Source organism: Sorex fumeus, unplaced genomic scaffold, assembly GCF_029834395.1.
Source record: "Sorex fumeus unplaced genomic scaffold, SorFum_2.1 ptg000078l, whole genome shotgun sequence".
Taxonomy (NCBI): domain Eukaryota; kingdom Metazoa; phylum Chordata; class Mammalia; order Eulipotyphla; family Soricidae; genus Sorex; species Sorex fumeus.
In genome coordinates this window covers 9,669,507-9,691,551 of record NW_026606135.1, presented here as the reverse complement: position 1 = coordinate 9,691,551, position 22,045 = coordinate 9,669,507, and the positions used below count along the sequence as shown (strand labels likewise).

Here is a 22,045-nt window from a genome sequence, read left to right as displayed (position 1 = left end):
CTGGCAAGCTCCCCGCGACGTATTCGATATGCCAGACACAGTAACAACAAAGTCTCCAATGGAGACGTTACTGAGCCGCTCGAGCAAATCGATGGCATCCAAATTTCTGATATGTTCACTTCTATCTTACTTGACTTTGAGTGCTACTTTAGAATACTGCTAATTTTCCACATGTGAATGAATTAGAGCGAAACGATAAATTCCCCTTAAGACTATGGGAGGACCTAGTTATTGTCTTTGCGCCACGCCCAGCAATGTAGGGGTTAACTCCTGGCTCTATACTCAAGAAGTAGTCCTGGTGGTGCTTGAGGTACCGGTATCATATGGGAGACCGGAGATCGAACCTAGGTCAGCCATGTGCAGCCCATTGCACTATTGCTCTGGCCCTAAGACCTAATTTTTCTTAACTTCTGCCCCTGTATAAGGTTAAGTTCAGTTTAAATTTTAGCAATGCTAGAAATAAAATATTTTTAAATGATTTTTGAAAATTCTGTTCTCTCTTAATGTACCTGTTGCGACATCTAGTTTAAGTTCTTCTTGCAGAAAGCTATTAAGTTTAGTCAAGCCAATTTTTATGTTGTCATTAAATTCCAGACTTTGAGACATGAGTACTTCTTCATCAACATGTATCTGATGGAGAAAGAGGTTATTCAGGTTCTCATTAGCTGCTTTATGTCCACTTTGCTTTTCTGTGATTTCGGAACTTGAGGTCTCACAACCTTGGTGAACAACCTGTAAATTATGTAAATGAGTTTATTATTGAAAGTTGTAGTGATTTATTAAAAATTAATTTTCCTTACCTTAAAGCTTTCCACAGTAGAAGCTTAAAAGCACACACAGAAGTAGAAAGTGGTATAACTCACCCTCTATAGTGGACCCTACTTCTATATACCCAGTACCCAGACTGAACACTTATGTAGATATGGGATATAGGCCAAACAAGATTGCCATTTATCCACCCCCCCCAACCCGGAACAAAATAATAAATAAGTCCAAAAAATAAGATTCATGAGTCTTATTTCTTTGACTTACTACTCCCCCCCCCCTTTTTTGGCTTTGGGGGACCGTGCAGTGCTGGACTTCTAACCAGTTTCTTGCATAAAAAACTGTGTGCTTACTCTTTTGCAAATCACAACACCCAAAAGGAGAGAGAGAACAAAAGGGAATGCCCTGCCACAGAGGCAGGGTGAAATAGGGGGTTGGGGGGGGGGGGGAGGGATGCTGGGACCTGTGTTGGTGGAGGATGGGCGCTGGTGGAGGGATGGGTACTTGATCATTGTATAACTGAAACCCAAGCACAAAAATTTGTAAGTCTACAACTGCACCTCATGGTGTTTCACTAAGAAAAATTTAAAAATAAAAAATAATAAAAAATAAAATTAAAATAAAATTAAAAATTGTGTGCTTAGCCCTCCCATATATTTTAAGATATTGTAGCAATGGCTCTTTCTGATGTTCAAATTTCACCATCTTTAAACAAGGGAGGTAAAGGCCCTCCCGTTGATCGTCGATTTGCTCGAGCGGGCCCAGTAACGTCTCCATTGGAGACTTTGTTGTTACTGTGTCTGGCATATCGAATACTCTCGGTAGCTTGCCGGGCTCTCCGAGAGGGGCGGAGGAATCGAACTCGGGTCGGCCATGTTGGCCGCTTGTAAGGCGCACGCCCTACCCGCTGTGCTATCGCTCCAGCCCATTAATTTTATGACTATCAGAATTTTCTCCAAGCGCTGGTTCCAGCTACAAAATTATTACCTGCATTAAGTTTTGAAGTTCCTCCTCTCTTTTATTTAGGCAAGATACCCACTCTTCTGAAAAACAAAGTGTACTTGTATTCAGAGCCTCGCATCTCTGTTCTGTGTGTTGGGTTATTAACTCAAGGTTGCTACTGAGTTTATCAAGGTGTTTCACGGACTCCTCAACCAAATCTGTGCCTTCTCGATGAAAATGCTTGAGTTCCTGGGACAAACCATCTGAATCAGCACAAAATTTTGTATTATGAGATCTTGTTTTCCTGATTATATCCTTAGACTTCCTATAGAAAAAGAAAAAAAAGACAGTTAAAATGGAAAACATCAGGGGTGAGGGATGACTCAAGTGACAGGGCAATCAAGCATGTACCGAGTCCTTGAGTTTGATCCCCGGTACTGTACAGTCCCAAAAAGCGAGTGGGTGAGGTCTTCAAAAGGAAAGTGGAAATTAAAAAGAGAAAGAAAAACTTGGGCAGGAGAGATAAAACAGAGATCAGGGCACTTCTCTTGCACACAGCCAACCCAGGTTCGATACCCAACTCCCCCTATTGTCCACTGAGCCCTGGGCACAGAGTCAGGAGTAAGTCCTGTGCAGTTTTGGTATAACCAAGATAAAAAAGAGAAAGGAGAGGAGGGTTGGGGAAGGGGAAGGGGAGAGGGGAGGAGAAGAGAGGTGAAGGGAAAGCACTCAAAATATGTATGGGGGTTGGAGTGATTACAGCAGTGATTAGAACGGTGGGTAGGACATTTGCCTTGCATGTGGAGGCTGACCCCCGGAGGCTGACCGGGGTGCATAACCCATATAGTCCCGTGAGCACCGCCAGGAGTGATCCCAGAGGGCAGAGCCAGGAATAAGCTCTGAGCACCACTGGGTGTTGTCCAAAACCAAAACACAAAACAAAAAAAAAAATCAAAATATGCACCACTTGCCAAAGCTCACATAGCACATGTGAGCCGAGGCAGCGTGGTTCAGCCGCGCTTGTTTACACACCAAGGACGCTGCCTTTGCCTGTCTGTCAAATGACACTAGAAGTCTCTCTTCAGACAACCTTTCAGCCCTCTCCAGATAGAAGGCTCCTTCTGTATGAACCACAACTATGTCAGTGGAATCTGCCTGAGTGCAATCTTCCCCATTCCTCAAGGGCACCTCCAACGGGCTTTTGTCTAGTCCCTGCACGCTGGGCTATTTAGTCATTCTGTTCTTCTGCTCTTTTTCTTTGCCTGGCACAAAAAATAAATCAAAAAAATTATGCTATAAAGTAATATGTGAGCTACAATGTTTTCTAACAATGAAAAATTATATTGGGGCATGACAAACTATACATGTAGCACTCCTTTCTAACAATCGTGATATAAAACTCATCAGTGGGAACATACGTTTAAGGGCTGGGGCTGTAAACAGTGAGGAAGCGCTTGCCTCGCATGTGTGAGGCTTCAAGTTTAATCCCTAGCACCACAATAAAATCAAACAGAATATATATTTAAAATTCATTGATGATGGGATGGAGGCATTACAGTAGATATGGCGCTTGCCCAGCTTGAACCCCACCAAAACATATAGTCCCCTGAACACCAATAGGGATGATCCCTGAGCACAGAGTCAGAAGTAAGCCTTGACCATTGCCAGGTGTGACCCAATGCCCCCCCACAATTAATAGATAAGTAAAATTCACTGATGACTTCTATCCCACAAAGGTTCAGAGGGCTGGAGTCAAAACTTACAGTTACCTTTTATTACCAGTAGATGGCATACCAGAGTTTACTAAGCTAATTAAGTACTTTGAAAACCGGAGTCCAACTACAAACCAAGTGGAAACTACTGACAAAGGGACAGAAACTTAAGCTATAAGACAAACCTATCCCCTTAGAGAACTCATCACTCATAGTAAGTTGAAATTTACTCATAAGTAACTATGATCCACACCAATAAATGCCAAAGACAGGACACACGCTTCAGCATACACAAACTGGACTAAGAATTCCAAGCCCCACCTCGCTCAGGGAGCTGAACAGACTCCTTGAGTCACACTTTGAGGAATACCAGTACAGATGTAAAAGGTTAAAAACAGGAGGGGCCCAAGTGATAACTCAAAGAAATAGGGCACACGCTTTGCACCAAGTTCAATACCTGGCACTACCTGGCTCCTCCAGCACCGCCATGCCAGGAACGGCCCCTGAGCACCACCGGGTGTAGTCCCCAAAACAAAACCTCAAATCTGAAATGTCATCATAGAACATGATATAGTGAATAGAAGCAATGACAGAACTGAAAAACAGATTCCCAGAGGAAGAGCACAGTGTCTCAGCACACCTGCCTTGCAAGTACATGGTCAGGAGTTCAAATCCCCAGTATCCCACTGTGCTGAGCTTGATCCTGGCAGTTTTGCTGCCTGTGATCACCAGTGAAGCAAATAGTTTCAGGCTACACCTCATCTAGGTGCAATCACTACAAAAAGGCATGCAACACCTGGCAAGTGGACACTAACTTTCAGCTGTGTGCTTAATGAAGCGCAAGCATTGACAAGCATGTATGTGAAGACACAACTAAATGAACTGAACACCGTGACCAGGGGTAAAGGCACCAAGACCTGCCCGGAGGGGAAAGGGTGTTGGTCCCTTCCACCCTCCTCCCTCTGGAAAGAAAGATGGCGGCCACATGGGAGCCTTGTGGACAGCAGGTATGAGCCGGGGTTGTAGGGGCGACTAAAACCTCATGGGAAGGGGGGCGTTCTGGTCCGTCCTTCACGCCCTACCGAGGTCACCAGTTGCCCCCCGCAAGCGGCTCTCCAGCACGGCCACGGCCCCAGAAGCACAAGGACTTAATGCAGAACCCGGCAGCTTGGAGCAGAAAAGTGAATGGACTATGCGTTAATCCAGGCCATCAGGTCTGTCCAGAGGGGAAAGGGTGTTGCCCCAGTCGCCTTCTCCTCTCTGGAAAGAAAGATGGCGGCCGCATGGGAGCCTTGTGGACAGCAGGTATGAGCCGGGGTACTGGGGGCGACTGGAACCTCATGGGAAGGGGGGCGTTTCGGTCCGCCCTTCACGCCCTACCGAGGCCACCGGTTGCCCCCCACTAGCGGCTCTCCAGCACGGCCACGTCTCCAGTGCACAGAGACCAATTTCTTAACTATCCGACTTTCAGTAGAAATACTTCCAGGGTCAATAAGTAAAATAGCAGAAATCCAAAGCCAACATTTGGTTCTTGAACCCAGCTGTAGAAAGCAAATCACTTCACAATGCTTTTTCAGCATGTCTGATTTGGGGGGGGGGGGGTAAACTCTAAATAATAGTGGTGAATCTTTTATTGAAACAATGAGTCTAATCAAAGCAGATAGAGTGTTAACTAGAATTCATCTGCCCCACAAGGACTGGGAGGGGTGGGGGTGGGGTTTTATTGGGGTTCTTCATGGTAAAAAATAAGTTTTGGTAAAGGGAAATGTGTTTGATATTTGCATGACTGAGACCTAAACCTGAAAGCTTTGTAACCTTTCCCACGGTGATTCAATAAAGAAATAAAAAAAAAAAAAAGCACCAAGACCTAATATGTGACTCCTAATGGATAAGTTTTGTGCACAAGCTCTGAATCATCTCAACATCAACATGGGAAGAAATAAAAATAATTGTCTTTGTGTGTGGGTATACATACACACTATATATAGTATTATATTTATTGTATATAATACGTATTATATATGCCTATCGAATGTAGCCTGCCCACAGGGCAGAGTCTGGCGAACTCCCCGTGGCGTACCAAATATGCCAAATACCAGTAACAATGATGGGTCTCATTCTCCTAAAGAGCCTTGAATATAATCTCAGGGCTAGGATGAAAGAGACGTTACTGGGGCCTGCTCGAGGCAATCGACGAATAACAGGATGATGAAATGAAAAGGTAAAGGTAAAGGCCCTCCCGTTGATCGTCGATTTGCTCGAGCGGGCCCAGTAACGTCTCCATTGGAGACTTTGTTGTTACTGTGTCTGGCATATCGAATACTCTCGGTAGCTTGCCAGGCTGTGAAAAATATATGCCTATACACACACACACACACACACACATAGTTAAAGAGAAGGGAGAGAAGAGTTAGAGTTAGGCCAGCAGTGCTGTGGGAAGCTCCTAGTGTGGTGCCTGGAATCAAAGCCAAAGGATGCATATCAGCCCTTTGAACCATCTCCCAGGCTCCTTGCTCCAGTCTTTAATAAACACACTGTAATCACTTACGTATGTTTGTCAGCTAAATAGCACTTGAAAGAAAACATATTCCATTAATATGCCTTCATGTTTTTATTTATCTCTATCATCTGTGATGCAACAGGACATTTTGCCCTATCAATAGGGCCAGACAGCATCATGCAGACTGCCAACCCAGGTTTGAATCCTGGTACCACATGTTTCCCAAGTACTGCTAGGGGGTCATTTTTTTTTTATGGTTTGATTTGGTTTGGTTGTCATATCCAGCGATGTTCAGAGGTTACTCCTGGCCCTGTAGTCAGGGGACCATATAAGATGATAGGGATTGAAGCCGGTTTGGCTCTGTGCAAATTAAATGCCCTACCTACTATACTACTTCTACGACCCATGTCAAAAACAGCCTCTGAGCACCATAGGTAGAGGCACCAAAACAAACAGAAAATAAAATAAATACAAGGAACAAGTGTAAATAAATGTCTTTTTTGTGTTGAACATATCTTTTGATAGTTTATAATGAAATTTATCAAAGAATCCTTCAAAAATTATTTCTGTACAATACACAAAAATTAATCTATGGGCCAGAGAGCTAGCTCAAATGGCTAGAGCACGAGTTTTGCATACACCAAGCATCAAGTTCAATTCCAACACCCCGTAGCCCCCAAACACTGCAGAGCCCAAACACTTAACCATCAGGTCAAGATACTACAAGTATCTTTGAAGTGGCAATGAGGCAATGAGGAATTTTGGAGAGACACCTACTCTGACAAAATTAAGTTGATCTACTTAAACAAAAATCTAAACAGGCAATATTAGGTTTATGGGGTATGCAATATTTGACATACCTTTGCAGTGCAGAGGAAGCCAAATATAACCAATGACAACACATGAACAAACAGACATAGCTATGTTAAATAAATCATCTGAGAAATGGCCAACCAGACTGCCAGCTACAGTTTGCCAAATCTTGCTCTAATTAATGAGCATATCTGTCATCCAAACTGGTGCAGAAATTAATGTATACTCTAAAACCAAATAAAAAAAATTATTCATTCAGGCCAGGTTTCTCATGGTCTGCAAGGGAACTCACATGCACCAGGAAGACATTTATGTGCAGGTACATATAAACATACACACACATCATTCAAACCATATCCACAAGTAGGAAAGAGAAGAAACAGTGGTAATAGCTACTACTCAGAGTTCAGTTTCTGTGAATAGATTCTAGGGGTGGGTGAGAAAGCACAAGGTAAGCTGGGCCCATCCAGAAAGTAAAGCAATGTTAGGCAGGGTAAGTCACATCAGAAGGACATGGGGGCCGACCTGGAAGAGTTCTCACCAGTGCTGAGGGTAGAGCTCAGTGCAACAGCACTTGCCTTGCACATGTGCGGCCCCGAGTTTGATCCAAGAAACACCAAAAAAAAAAAAGTTCTTCCTAATCAACTGAATTACTTGAATATCTAAATATAATGGATTTTAACATGATAATATCACTATCACCCCGTTATTCATCGATTTGCCCGTTGTTCATCAATTTGCTTGAGCAGGCGCCAATAACGTCTCCATTCGTCCCTGTCACATGCTAGTGCAGCCCGATGGCATATTGGAGGCTCTTTCAGGGTCAGGGGAATGAGGACCATCATTGTTACTGCTTTTGGCATATCAAGTACACCACAGGTAACTTGCCAGGCTCCGCCATGCAGGTGAGATACTCTCGGTAGCTTGCCGGGCTCTCTGAGAGGGATAGAGGTTTTTGGGGCAGCCTCTAATATGATAACATAAATAAAATTGGGAGGGGAAAGAAAAAATTTCATTTTTTTTAGAAGAACTAGCAACCCAGGTTCAATCCCTGGCATCCCAGATGGCTCCCCAACCATCATCAGGAGCGATTCCTGAGTGCAGACAAGAGTAACCACTGAGCATCAACAGGTGCAACACCATCCTCCCACCCCACACCCCCCAAAAAAAAGTACATTAGGGAGACAATTGGCTAAATCTGAATTAGGCCTGCCTATTCGGTAATAGTAGTCATCAATATTTATTCTCTTTTGTAAAATAATTATACTTCCAAATGAACAAAATTATGATTAAAACTAAGATTATTAAGAGAATATCCACGATTTAATGGAAATACACTGAAGCATTTAAGACACTATAGGTAGCACTGTCCTACCGTTGTTCATCGATTTGCTAGAGTGGGCACCAGTAACATCTCCATTGTAAGACTTGTTACTGCTTTTGGCATATTGAATACGCCACGGGGAGCTTGCCAGGCTCTGCCTTGAGCGTGCTATACTCTCAGCTTGCCAGGCTCTCTGAGAGGGAAGAAGGAATTGAATCCAGGTCGGCCGTTTGCAAAACAAATGCCCTACCCACTGTGCTATCACTCCAGATTTCAGGTCAGAAAAGAAAAATAGAGAAAACAGAATAAACATGTAAGCTAGAACACAGAGTAAGAAAGTTTTTAACCAAAGAAATGATAAAATAGGCCTGCTTCAGAGAAAATGACCTTAATGTCTAAGAAAATGCATAGGAGTGAATGAAATAGTTATCTAAATGAGGAAAAGTTAAACAGAATGTCCAATAAGCTGAACTTTGCAGTAGCAGTATAAAAAGGAGATGGAAAGGCGATAGAATCATAAATGTTCAAGAATATTTGGACACTGCAATTGTAAATTATCCATAGCTAATTCACAAAGATCATCAAAGTGGGAGAAGACAGAATAAATATTATAAAGCAAATATGTAAACACGTTAGTTGAAACATTGAATTGATAGTAATTAGACTTTCGATTTCTTTTTTATTTTTTTGCTTTTTGGGTCACACCCGGCGATACACAGGAGTTACTCCTGGTTCATGCATCCAGGAATTACTCCTGGTGGTACTCCGGGGACCACATGGGGTAGTGAGAATCGACCTGTGTTGGCCGCGTGCAAGGCAAATGTCCTGCCTGCTGTGCTATTGCTCCAGCCCCTGTAATTAGACTTTTAAAAGTTTATTTTGTTTTTCCTGAAATCATTTCCGACAGAAAAGAGTATTTAAAAATAGTTTACTTCTCTGTATTTTCTTGAATGGTACAAAGTGGCTTCTGGATATTTTCACATTTTTCCTCCAAAGCACAGAACCTCTCTCCCCAAAGATTGATTAACTGGAAAAGTTCCTATAAGAAAGATGTGAGAGAAGAGACAAAAATTATGACACTTGATCTTTTTCCAAACGGACATAAAGTATTATCCTATAGGTAAAGAGTCTACAAATCCCTGACAAAAAAATTTATTTGGTTGGAGTGTCTGCCTCACCTGGCAGTCCTCAGAGACTATTTCTGGCGCTCTGCTCAGAGGCTCTCTGACCTCTGGCTGTGCTTGGAGGACCACGTGGGGTGCTGGGATCTAACAGGGGTCATGCAAGGCAAGCATCTTAACTCCTGTACCATCTCTCCAGCCCTGGCAAAAGATCTTTAATCTTATTTCTCTCAGAAGAAACCAATGAAAAAGCTATTCAAAAAGTATTATAGAAATTATATATTTTTATAAAATGTATTATTTTTATAAAATGTATTCCCCTCTCGGAGAGCCCGGCAAGCTGCCGAGAGTATTCGATATGCCAGACACAGTAACAACAAAGTCTCCAATGGAGACGTTACTGGGCCCGCTCGAGCAAATCGACGATCAACGGGAGGGCCTTTACCTTATAAAATGTATTATGAAATGCACTTTATAAAATTATGCATAATTTTGTATGTATTTTATAAAATATATATGCAACATATATATAGATAACCCGTATGTTTTTCTTTTGTTTAGTTTTAGGGCCACACCTGGTGGTGCTCAGGGGTTCCTTATAGCTCTGCACTCAGGAATCACTCCTGGTGGGTTCGGAGGACTATATGGGATGTTGGGAATTGAACTTGGGTCAGTCATGTGCAAGGCCAACGCTCTACCCACTGTATTATCACTCTGCCCACAAAATCCATATCTTTTTAATATCTTATATATAATGCTTATCTTAAATAGCTTTTAAATAGCTTATAATTCAAAATAATTTTAAATAGCTTACATATATCAAATATACATTCTAGTATTATATTAAAAAGTAAATAATTTGCAAACTCTACTATTTTAAACTTTTAGTAATAAATTCAGAAGATCTCAGATCTAATGAAATGCCCTAAGAGACCACATTATATTTGAGAGCCACTTTGACAGCGACATAAGGTATCCTCTGATACCACGAGTAGAAAAGTAATATTTGAGTTGGAGAGCTAGTACAGCAGATAAGGCGCTTGCCTTGCATACAGCCAACCCAGGCTGAATTCTCAGCGCCATCTATGGTTCCCTGTGCCCACAAGTAAGAACTTTAAGCTCAGAGCCAGAAATAAGCCCAGGGCACAGCAAAGTGTCGCTCAAAACTAAAACAAAAAAGTAATGATCTAGTGAATAGTATAAAATTACTAGAGTGGGAACATTTGACAGAACCTAGTTGGACTACTAGTGTAGAGTTTTATTTATAAGCCTTATTTAACATCTTTAAAACAAGGATTTCCAGGCAGATAATACACTAAGGACTTCAGGTTGCAAAATGATAAAGACAAAGAATTGAATATGTACCAGCATTCTAATACTCAGTTTATTATTTGGTCAACTCCCACATACTGATTATGGATAAAGTTCTCAAGTGCTTTTACTAAACTCAGAAAATGTAAGAATGATAGGATTATACATAAATAGGCATTCAGAATTTTACTTTATTCTCTCATTTTGCTTAGGCATTTAGAATTTTATTAAACATTCTTATGTTCTTTCTTTCTTTTTTTTGGTCACATCTGGCAATGCTCAGCACCTGTTCCTTGTTCTGTGCTCAAGAATCACTCCTGGCTGTGCTTGGGGGACCATATGGAGTGCCAGAAATTGAACATGGGTTGGCTGCATGCAAGGCAAAGGTCCTGACCTCTGTTTCTCTACAGCCCCGTTTTTCTTAAATAAATTCAATTTCTAGAAAAATCTAAGATGTTGCTCACTTAATAAAATTGTTTCCTTAAAGTAAGGGAAGCCAAAACATTCATGCTAAATACTTTGCAAATTATAGGTATTTTGTTTTTTAAGTAACTGTTTACCAATCTTAAACATTTCAAAACAGCTAAATGATAAAAATGGATGAACCACAAAAGATGTATTTAAAACAGGACAAGTAAAAGGAAAATACTCTCTCTATGCAACAACATAGGGCCGGAGTGATAGCACAGCGGTAGGACGTTTGCCTTGCACGCAGCCAACACGGCCGACCCGAGTTCGATTCCTCCACCCCTCTCGGAGAGCCTGGAAAGCTACCGAGAGTATCTCGTCCGCACGGCAGAGCCTGGCAAGCTCCCCGTGACGTATTCGATATGCCAGACACAGTAACAACAAAGTCTCCAATGGAGACGTTACTGGGCCCGCTCGAGCAAATCAACGATCAATGGGAGGGCCTTTACCTTTACCTTTATGCAACAACAAAGATACTACTGCACTTTCAAACAGCAAAAATATGTCCCAAAATACACGAAAGATCCATAAAATGGAGTCCTTTTGGTATAATTCCTGCTATCTAGAAATGATCTAAGTACTTTTAGATACTTGCAAAGCCCAATTCCTCATTAGGAAGGTGAGCCAGAACCCAAGTCTATGTTGGTGGAAGAATTAAACATAATGAATTATTTAATAAATGTCAATTACCAGGTTTCTTTGAGAAGGGGCCCCACACACAGTGGTGTTCATGGCTTACCTCTGGCTCTGCAATCAGGGATCACTTATGGTGGGCTCGGGGAATGTTAGTGGGTGCCATGGACCCAACACGGGTCAGCCACATGAAGGTGGCTTACCTGCTCTCTCAATTATCACTTTTACTAGTTCCTGATATTAATCTTTTCTATCAAAGCTCTCATACTTGTTAGAGAAATGAACAATCATAATGTGGTTTAAATTTTACCTTGAAATATGTTGAGTTTTCCTTCTCATTTTGGTGACATGGATGTGAATTCCCTCACACTAAACTGTTTAAAGAATCCTTTTCTGCTCAAGAAAGCATGCTAATGATTTCACTGACCAGAGAATTCTACCTAGTAATAGTTCCATTTAGCAAAACTTTAGATATTACTAAAGTCTGAAAGATGCTGGAAATTGATTTCCATATATCTAATAGATTTATAACTTCCTTGGCTTGAAAGCTGAGTTTCAATTTAAAGTCTTTATATTAAGCAATAATCCACACGAAGAGAAGTCAAACTTATATTTATCATTTTGTTTGCTTGTTTCTGGGTCAGACTTAGTGATGCTCAGGGGTTACTCCTGGCTCTGCGCTCAGGAATTACTTCTGGCAGTGCTCAGGGGACTACATGGGATGCCAGGGATCGAAGCCAGGTCAGCCGCATACAAGACAGATGCCCTGCCCTCTGTACTATTGCTCCAGCCCCTAAAATTACATTTATAATGAATCAAAACTGAGGCCAGCAAGACAGTATGGTGATTAGGTGTTTGCCTTGCGGGCAGCATGCCGCTGACCTGTGTTCTATCCCCAGCATCACGTATGGTACTCTGAGTACCACCAGGAATGATTTCTGAGTGCAGAACCAGGAGTAACCCCTGACCATCACTGGGTGTGTGGCCTAAAAACCAAAACACACATAAAAAATATATTTATAATGAATCAAAATTAAGAATAGTGGAGAAAGGGGTCAGAGAGGTAGTGCATGCAGTCAACCTGGATTCAATCCCCAGCACCATATGATCTCCTGAGGCTGCCAGGAGTGATCCCTGAGCGCAGAGCAAGGATTAAGCCCTAAGCATTGCTAGATTGGCCAAGAAAAAAAAATTGTGGAGGAAAATTAACCAAGTGCCTCACAAAAGATTGGCAGGATGGGAGGGGCGTCATTTTCAAGAGAAACAAATTGTCGGGCCAGAATCAGACAGTTAACTCAATCTCAAAGAGCGGCAGCTTACCCATTGCATCCTGGAGGTCAGGTTTGATTGGCACTGGAAGATACTCTGAGCACTACTAGAAGTGACATCCCCCACCCAAAAAGCAAAATAAGAATTGTAGTAATTCTCAATAATTGGTATGAGTGAGGAGCCTTTGGACCACCTCTGGTGATACTAGGGGACCATATGCAGTGCTGGGGTTCAAACAGCGTCGTCAATCGCAAGCAAGCTGTCTTAACTTCTATACTACCTTTCACTTAGCTTACTATAATTTAAACCTAACATCAATGAGACTGAAATATTAGGAGAAAATAGGTGTTTGTAACCCTGTAAATAATTTATCACATTATAATGTAGTTATTCATTTTATTATTTTGTTTTGGGGCCACAACAAGTAGTGCTCAGGGGTTGCTCCTGGCTCTGCACTCAGTGATCACTCCTGGAGGAGCTCAGGGGACGGTATGGGATGCCGGGGATGGAAGCTGCGTGGGCTGCACTCAAGTCAAGTGCCTTGCCTGCCATTCTCTCACTCTGGCCCTGATACTCATTTAAGTACTCTCCAGCACAGGGTTCTACGTTCAGCAAATCTTCAAATACTACCAGGTCAAAAAAAGTATTTTGTATTATTTTAACATTGTTAATTGGTTAGAAGAATAATGGCTATGGCATTTTCAGGTTTCTGAGTTAGTTATACAGCATTTATCTATAGAACAGAGATTTTCAAGTTACATAACTTTCTCGTAACACGTCCCAAATCTGCTAAATTAGATACCTGTGAATGGATTTTCTTAATTTCCTTCAGCTCTTCTGTTAAATTTTCACACCGCTTTTGTAAGTCAGCCAAGGAAGAAATTGTATTTTCTTGTAATTGGTGGAGACTGTTACAAAATGTGCCCAGAAAATCATCCATTTCCTTTTTCTGTTCCTCTACCTTTGAAGAAAAAAACAGGTTTCACTTTAAAATGTTTTAAATAAGGTTTTTAAAAAACAATAGGGTGGTTCTTGGGGGTCACTACAGTCACACAAAGCAACTCTGAGGGAGTAGGAAGAGAAAGTTCCTTCCTATCAGGAATCATACTTACCCCTCCACACCCATATCTGAGCAAACTGCTACTTTTTTTTTCTTAAGTAAAACAAAGTAGCTTTATATTGAAAGAAATCTACTTAGGGAATGTTTTTAAATGAATGTTTTTAAATGAAACAAAGTAGGGTTTTTTTGGTTTTTTTTTTTTTTTGCTTTTTGGGTCACACCTGGCAATGCACAGGGGTTGCTCCCGGCGGTGCTCAGGGAACCCTATAGGATGCTGGGAATGGAACCTGGGCCGGCCGCGTGCAAGGCAAATGCCCTACCTGCTGTGCTATCTCTCCAGCCCCCAAAGTAGTTTTTAGCTGAAATAAACTTACTTAGAAAAATGTGAGAGGAAAGAGATACTTGTGCTCAAGAGAGTACAGGCTTCTCCAGAGTCCAAATTACTATATTTTTACACACTTGCAGAGATAATTTATACCTATTTAAGCAGACACGTATACATTTAAACATTTTTGTTCCTCATTCACCATATTATTTATGCAAAAATTTCACACTGACACATTTTATCATTTATCTTGAAAATTGTTCCTTCTCTTTTTAATTTCTTTTTTTCTTTCACACCACACCCAGCAGTGCTCTGAGGCCATATGTAATACCAGGGATCTTACAAGGTTCAGCCAGGCAATCATCTTAATCCCTGTACTATCTCTTTACAGTTCCCAGTTTTTTCTTAATCATTATTCTAAATAATGACCACAGCTGGTTTTATTGTCTCTGGGTCTTGGCCATTGATGGGATTACATGGCGCCAGGGGGTCAGTTGGTGGGTGTGACTATAAAACCCAGCTCCCGGAAGAGAACAGCGCAGAGTCTCCTGCCCCGGCGCCTGGCTGTCCTCGCTGGGGCCCCTTGGAGGGGAGCGGGTTGTTTCCCTCCCTGCCCCGACCAGGGCTCCGGCAGCCGAAGACCTCCAGAACCAGCCACCACCATGCTGAGATGACTCTCCATACGCATGAAGATACCGGCAGAGGAACGAAGGCATGCAGGTCCCAGGGCTGAGATCTCCCAGCCTGCTCGGATAGGGGCTGAGCATCCTCCACCCAGATCCCCCACCTTCCAGTAGTCAGGGGTCACACCCACCAACTGGCCCCCTGGCGCCGTGTAATCCCATCCCAGAAGACCTCTTATTATCTCATTCTTACTTTGGACAAACTGGCAGGCTACCAAATGTAACCTGCCCACACGGCGGAGTCTGGCAAAGTCTCCCCGTGGCAAACCCAATATGCCAAATACCAGTAACAATGATGGGGCTCATCCTCCTAACCCTGAAAGAGCCTTGAATATGGCACTTTTTAAAAAATCTCAGGGCTAGGACGAAGGAGACATTACTGGGGTCTGCTTGAGGCAATCGACGAACAACAGGATGGTCGTGATTGTGATCGTGAATGACCACAGCAATGGTAAAATGCATCATAGCTCTCCCTTCTCTGGACTGTTTATCCAGTTCCTGGAGTGCTCATGAAGATGGGTCTCCAAGTGTGACGAGATAAAACAGAATTCTATTCTTGTACAATTCAATTCTGAGGGACTAGGGGTGTGGCTGAAGTGATAACATATAACTTCCACCTATGAAACTCTGGGTCCAATCCCTGTCACTGTCAGTTATGGTCCCCAAGCAATACTGGGTGAGATCCCTCAAACAGCAGCGATAGCAATATTCACTTTGGGGATGTTAAAAACCTAACATCACCTACCTTATCAGTCAGTGTCAATGAAGTCTTGAAAATATTCATTAGTTGACTATTGATCTTCAGTACTGACGACACAGTAGGGGATAAAAATGTTTTCAGCGAACTTTGAAGCTCAGTCTTGAGTTCACCCTGATTTTAAAAATAAACAAGTCAAAAAAAAAATAAACCCTTTCATTTCAATAAACCTGACTAGTTTATTGATATCTTAAATATGCTCTGAATTAAATGCCTACTGATAAAATTCTAAGTGCCCATTCTCTATCCTTTAGTCTTACCGACGCTGTCACTAGACTTTATGTTCACAAGAAATCATTTAGTCCCACTTACAGGAATTAGGGAAATAGTTGCTTACTGGATAATAGAATATTTAATTTCTGCTGAGACACAATCCCGGAGTTTCAAGCATGTAGCAAGCACTCTACCACTGAGTTAAATTGTTGGCCAACAGAGGCTAAGCAATCTAAAGCCAGAGGTCAGAGAGGGGAGAATGGCAGTCACCTGACAAGATTACAACATTACAAAGGTAATTAAATGAAACAATCCCACAAGCCAGGGAATCAGGACATGTAGATCAGTGGTAGAACACTGGCCTTGCAAGCTTGAGGCCAGGAGTAGGGATCCAGAAACCACCCCACATTCTGAGTACAAATGACAACACTGCACTGCCACATGGGATCCCTGTGCCGCAACCAAGTGTGCGAGCTCCAGTGCATTCCAACCAAGCATGTGTGGTACCCCGTCACTGCAGGTAATAGGACAAAGGAGGGGTGGGGTACGGTGGGGGGAATCCGAACTCCATCCACCAGGTCAGAGGTCTAGGGAACTAAAACAAATGATTAAGAAAGGTCACCATCATTTTTCAGAAAGAAGGTGATTATACTAATTTTAACTACTCTTTGAGAGCATCACTCATTTCTTTTGACTCAAGTAATGCTTGTAACTTCATAAAAAGACATTAAGTACAGGCCACCAGTTAGTAAATAGATTCACTTCCAAAAAGTCAATACTGTCAGAGAATCCCTTTTGAAATGCCAGCGATTGAACAAGGGTCTTACACATCTAAAGCATGAGCTTTACCAGCGAGCCACACACAAGGCCCCAGAACATCTTTTAGTTTTCTCAAATGTGGGTGACAGAAACACCAACCAATAATATCATACAAGCACTAAAACTAGGCAGTGTCAACCAATATCTATTGTACTTGGGAAGAGTCAGTAACCTCAAAAAGGACCCAAAAGTCCACACAAAGAAGCAGTGATAAGGCTGAGAACTTCCTAACCAATGTGTACAGTGACAAACTGTATAGAGCACACAACCAGGTACAGGGTGTTATTAACTAGATGAAAACCTGTTTCTACTTATACATACAGGCTTAGTCACAGAGATCGGATCCCTCAAACCATTGTACTTACAGTCCTGTATCCTTTCTCTTGCACATCTTTCTGTTTTAGTGTGAAGTAATTTTCAAATTAACCACTTAATGTCTCTTTCTGGATGGGTCAGCATAAGACCAGCACAAACATTCTGGGGTCAATGAAGAAATAATTCCATGGTCCATTACCTCATGGGTCTCTAATTTACGGGGAGCCAAATCTAACTCTCTATTACGCTTAATAACTCTTACTCAGTTCCAAGGGTTCATTATGTGTATTTAGAAACCAATCTCCCACAGAAGAAAACACATGGAAAGATTAATCATTAGAAAATAAAAAATAAAAAAACTACCCGGACTGGAGTGATAGTACAGCAGGTAAGGTGATTGCCTGCACACACTGTACCTGGCTCAATCCTCAGCATTCTGTACAGTTCCCCAGAGTAATGCCTGAAGTAATTAATTCCTGAGTGTGAGTAACCCCTGAGCATCACTGGGTGTAGGGAAAAAAAAAACACATCACCCCAAAATTGGAAACACAGTACAGTATGTACTGCTTGCCTCGCACATGGCTGACCCAGGTTTGGTTCCTGGCCCCATATAAGGCAGCACAAGCACCACCAGGAGTTATCCCTAAGCACAGAGCATGAGTAAGCCCTGAGCACAATAGGTTGGGTCCTAAAACAAGGGGAAAAAATCCTCTCTTTTTAAAGTTAAGTGAAGGCAAATAGTAGTATTTTTATCTCAAAGTATTATGTTTTATCACTATGTTCAACAAAACTCCAAATGACAAAATAGCATTTGACACTTTGTGAAGATGTGTCAAATGCAACCCTTCGGAAATACTTTAAGCCATCAGGGATGTACCTCAAGTGGTAGAGCACATGCCTTGTGTGTTGAAGGCCCTAGGTTCAATCCCTGTCACCACATACACATACACAAAAATTAAGAAATTCACTAACAATCAACATCTGAAGTACAGTTTTACTTTCCGCTGCCAATGACTGTTCTTTCAATATCATATCAGAAATCTGAGAAATATGTGCAGACACATTTTCTGGAATAGATGTGAGAGATCCAAGTGCTGTTGTAGCAATGGTGTCTAATGCAGAAACACTGGAAGATAGCAGGTTACCTGTACCAAAACAGGGTGAAAAAGAAAAAAATCTTAACATAAGTATATCTAAAAAGAGAACCAGGAAGAAGTAAACAAAATTACATTCTTGTGGAAATTTTAGTAATAAGCTTAAAGCTGGCCTACTACATAAACAAGGAATATTTTAAATGCATGTGCGTTTATGTTTGATATATCAAAAAGAGTAAACACTTACATAATTAGGTATATTAGACCCATCAATAACCTACAATTAAAGGTAAAGGTAAGGTAAAGGCCCTCCCGTTGATCGTCGATTTGCTCGAGCGGGCCCAGTAACGTCTCCATTGGAGACTTTGTTGTTACTGTGTCTGGCATATCGAATACTCTCGGTAGCTTGCCGGGCTCTCCGAGAGGGGTGGAGGAATCGAACTCGGGTCGGCCATGTTGGCCGCTTGTAAGGCGAACGCCCTACCCGCTGTGCTATCGCTCCAGCCCTACAATTAAAAGAATTAAAATATCTGAACGAAAGAAAATATTTAATAAACTGGTTAAGGTGCTTTGCACATGGCCAGCCTGGGTTCATCCCCCAGTACCCCGTATGGTTCCAAGTATCACCAGGAATGACCCCTGAATGCAGAGCCAGAAGAAAGCCCTAAACACCAGCCGGTGTGGTACAAACCCCCCACCTCCAAATATTAACAAATCAGAATAGGAGATAGCAAGAGAGAGAGAGTACAGGGGAAAGGATGCTTGCCTGGCACACAGATGACCCAGACTCAATCGTAGCATTCCATATGGTCCCCAAGCCTGCCAGGAGTGATCTCTGAGCGCAGAGCCAGGAATAAGCCCTGAGCATAGAGAGGTGTATCCCCAAACACCACTACCCCTTCACCCCATCCCACCACCAAATGGTCAGTAAGTCAAAGACAACTGCTAGATGGCTTCACTCACATAGGGTAGATAAATAACCAAGACCTCAAGCCAGCAAAATAGAAAACAAGGAACTCTCAGAATGTGAAAAAAAATTAGAATAGTCACTACAGAAAAAAGATATGAAAAAAAGAGGTAGAGAAGCTCATTTTGACAGCATTACAGCAGTAGAAGTTTGGTGTATGAGATTTATACATTTATAGATGATTGACGCTGTGCTCCTAAAATTTTATGGTAAACTAATGATAAATCAATACATTGATTAAAAAAAATACTTATGGTAGACCGAGTAAGTGACTAGACTCTAGGACATTTGATTTTTTAAATATTTGAATTTTATACTTTTCCTTTGTTTTTTTAGTGAGGATAACAATAAATTAACAGATAATCATTTTCCTAAGTGAAAAGAACAGTGGTTATGGTTTAAATCATAGGCATACATATTCTAACAATACAGCAAAAATTCAAGATACATATACTTGGGTCAGAGAAATAGTATCTGAGTACTGCTAGGTGTGGCTCCAAACCCAAAAGAAAGTTGCAGAAAATTTATGCAAATTTATAGAAAAAAACAATAAATTAAGCAGAAATATGAAGAATAAGACAGGGTCAGGGATAAAAAAGAAGTTTAACTTTTAAAGTTTACATTCTTAGTTTAATAAACCTAACTTATATTACAGAAAGTGAGGGTAGGAAAAGCCCAAGATTTTTTTCTGTTTTGTTGTTTGGGGGCAACACCTGGCAGTGCTTAGGGCTTACGCTTGGCTCTGTGCTCAGGGACCACTCCTGGTGGGGCTCAAGGAACCAACATGTGCTACCAAGGGTTCAACCCGGGTCAGCTGCATGCAAGGTAAGAACTTCCAGCTGTACTGCCACTATGGTCCCTTAACAAAGATTTGACTTTTTAAGACTTATTTGGGGTCAGGAGATAGTAGTAAAGAGGACAAGGCGCCTGCCTTGCATGCAGCCAGTCCCCATTCGTTCCCTGGCATCCCAACCTGAGCATCCAGAGACCCAGAGCACAGAGCTGGGAGGAGCCCCTGAGCACTGCCAATTGTGAACTCACACTGCTCCTCTTAAAAAAAAATTTTTTTAATTCAGTGGCAGTAAAAGCATCAATTCCTGCTTAGAACAGTGTGTGTATGTATTGAAGGAGGAAAAGTAACATGGTCCCTTGACTTTTTTCCTAAACAATCAATGTTAAACATAGTCTCAAATTAAACACAAGAAAACTAGAATATAGGGCTGGAGCGATAGCACAGCGGGTAGGGCGTTTGCCTTGCACATGGCTGACCCGGATTCGATTTCTAGCACCCCATATGGTCCCCCGAGCACTGCCAGGAGTAATTCCTGAGTGCAGAGCCAGGAGTAATCCCTGTGCATTACCAATAGCACAGTGGGTAGGGCGTTCGCCTTACACGCGGCCAACATGGCCGACCCGAGTTCGATTCCTCCGCCCCTCTCGGAGAGCCCGGCAAGCTACCGAGAGTATTCGATATGCCAGACACAGTAACAACAAAGTCTCCAATGGAGACGTTACGGGGCCCGCTCGAGCAAATCGATGATCAACGGGAGGGCCTTTACCAAGTAAGTATGACCCAAAAAACAAAACAAAACAAAACAACAACAACAAAAAACCACTAAAACTAGAATTATTAGAAATGCTCCAACTTACCAAACAGGACCTTGTGACAGTCAAGTATGATCTTTTGTTTGGAGCTGCCATTCTTAAGCAATTCTTCCATATTATTAAACAGACTATTCAGGTTTTTGCCAAAAACATCCTGAACTTGTGCATTGTGCTCATCAATTGCCTTCATACGATCCAACTTGAAATGGAGGCCAGAAACATCTTTTGTAGTTTCTTCAACTGTGTTAAGCAACTATATGATAAAAAAAATATATACTGATAAAAATGGATAAGACAATTTAACAAGGTATCTGTGCTCTATAAAGAGTTCTGAAGAGAACTACTAAATTTTAGATACTTAATGAGGAGCATTTTAAATTCATGCTGAGTTATCCAATTGGCCAGGAGTGTTTGTTTTACCCTTTAAGTCATCTAGTCAAGGAAAACTGATTCCGCTTTCTCTTACAGTATTATACTGCCTCACCTTTCTTTTCCCATTCTGAGATATTTTGTCAAAAGCAAATAAAAATTGAATACAACATTTTCTAGCACTAACACTAAATTCTTTTTTTCTAACTTTTTTATTTATCCCCATAGCACTAAATTTTTAATGACTAACTGGTTCCAATCAGGACCACAGGAAAAACACAATATCATTATTCTAGGGACCAGAGCAACAGTATATCAGGTAAGGTGCTTGCATCCCATATGGTCTCCCGAGCACCACCAGGAGTGATTTCGGAGTGCAAGCCAGGAGGAACCCCTGAGCATCCCCAGGTGTGGCTCCGAAACGAAAATAAAAAACTTTATTATTCTACCAAATAAAATATATTAAAATCATGTTCTACATTAGACTTAAGCAATAGTTTTTTCTTAAATTATCATCTCCAAGTACAGAATATTTAATACACTATATTTTAAAAAAATTTTGAAATTGGCAAACATTTAAGGTACACAATTTTACAATTAAGGCTAAAGCAAAGAAAGTTACGTCAACCCATTCTCTAGTTTCCTTAAAGTGTGTACAAATTAAAACAATGGACAAACCTTGCTGGCAGTATCATGAAGTTTTTCCTCGGTATTTTCCAAAACTGAGGTGATATAAGTTTCTTCAACAAGATGTAATTTAGTTTCTTCTAAGTGTTTTTGAGTGGTTTCAAGTTCCCATGCCTTATTTTCCAGGTCAGATTTACACTGATCAAGCTCGTTTTTATGATTTATAAACAATTCTGTAACCTGATTTAAAAAACATTATTGACATTTTTAAGAATAAAAATAGAGGGGGGTGGGTGGGTTGAGTTTCCTTCCCTGCCCCAAGCAGCACCCCAGCAGCTGAAAATCTTCAGAAC

The 22,045-nt window shown here is 41.5% G+C and overlaps 1 protein-coding gene across 1 annotated transcript in view; it reads right to left on the bottom strand.

Moving 5' to 3' along the window:
* Positions 1 to 22,045, bottom strand: part of KIF11 (kinesin family member 11) — a 44,957-nt gene that overhangs the window by 7,471 nt on the left and 15,441 nt on the right. The window contains exons 9-16 of the mRNA XM_056130396.1: positions 21,744 to 21,932; positions 20,742 to 20,949; positions 18,003 to 18,175; positions 15,672 to 15,797; positions 13,661 to 13,819; positions 8,989 to 9,095; positions 1,753 to 2,032; positions 510 to 630 (exon numbers count right to left, since the gene is read on the bottom strand). Coding sequence (XP_055986371.1) covers positions 510 to 630; positions 1,753 to 2,032; positions 8,989 to 9,095; positions 13,661 to 13,819; positions 15,672 to 15,797; positions 18,003 to 18,175; positions 20,742 to 20,949; positions 21,744 to 21,932 — 1,363 coding nt within the window. The remainder of the gene's footprint in view (positions 1 to 509; positions 631 to 1,752; positions 2,033 to 8,988; positions 9,096 to 13,660; positions 13,820 to 15,671; positions 15,798 to 18,002; positions 18,176 to 20,741; positions 20,950 to 21,743; positions 21,933 to 22,045) is intronic.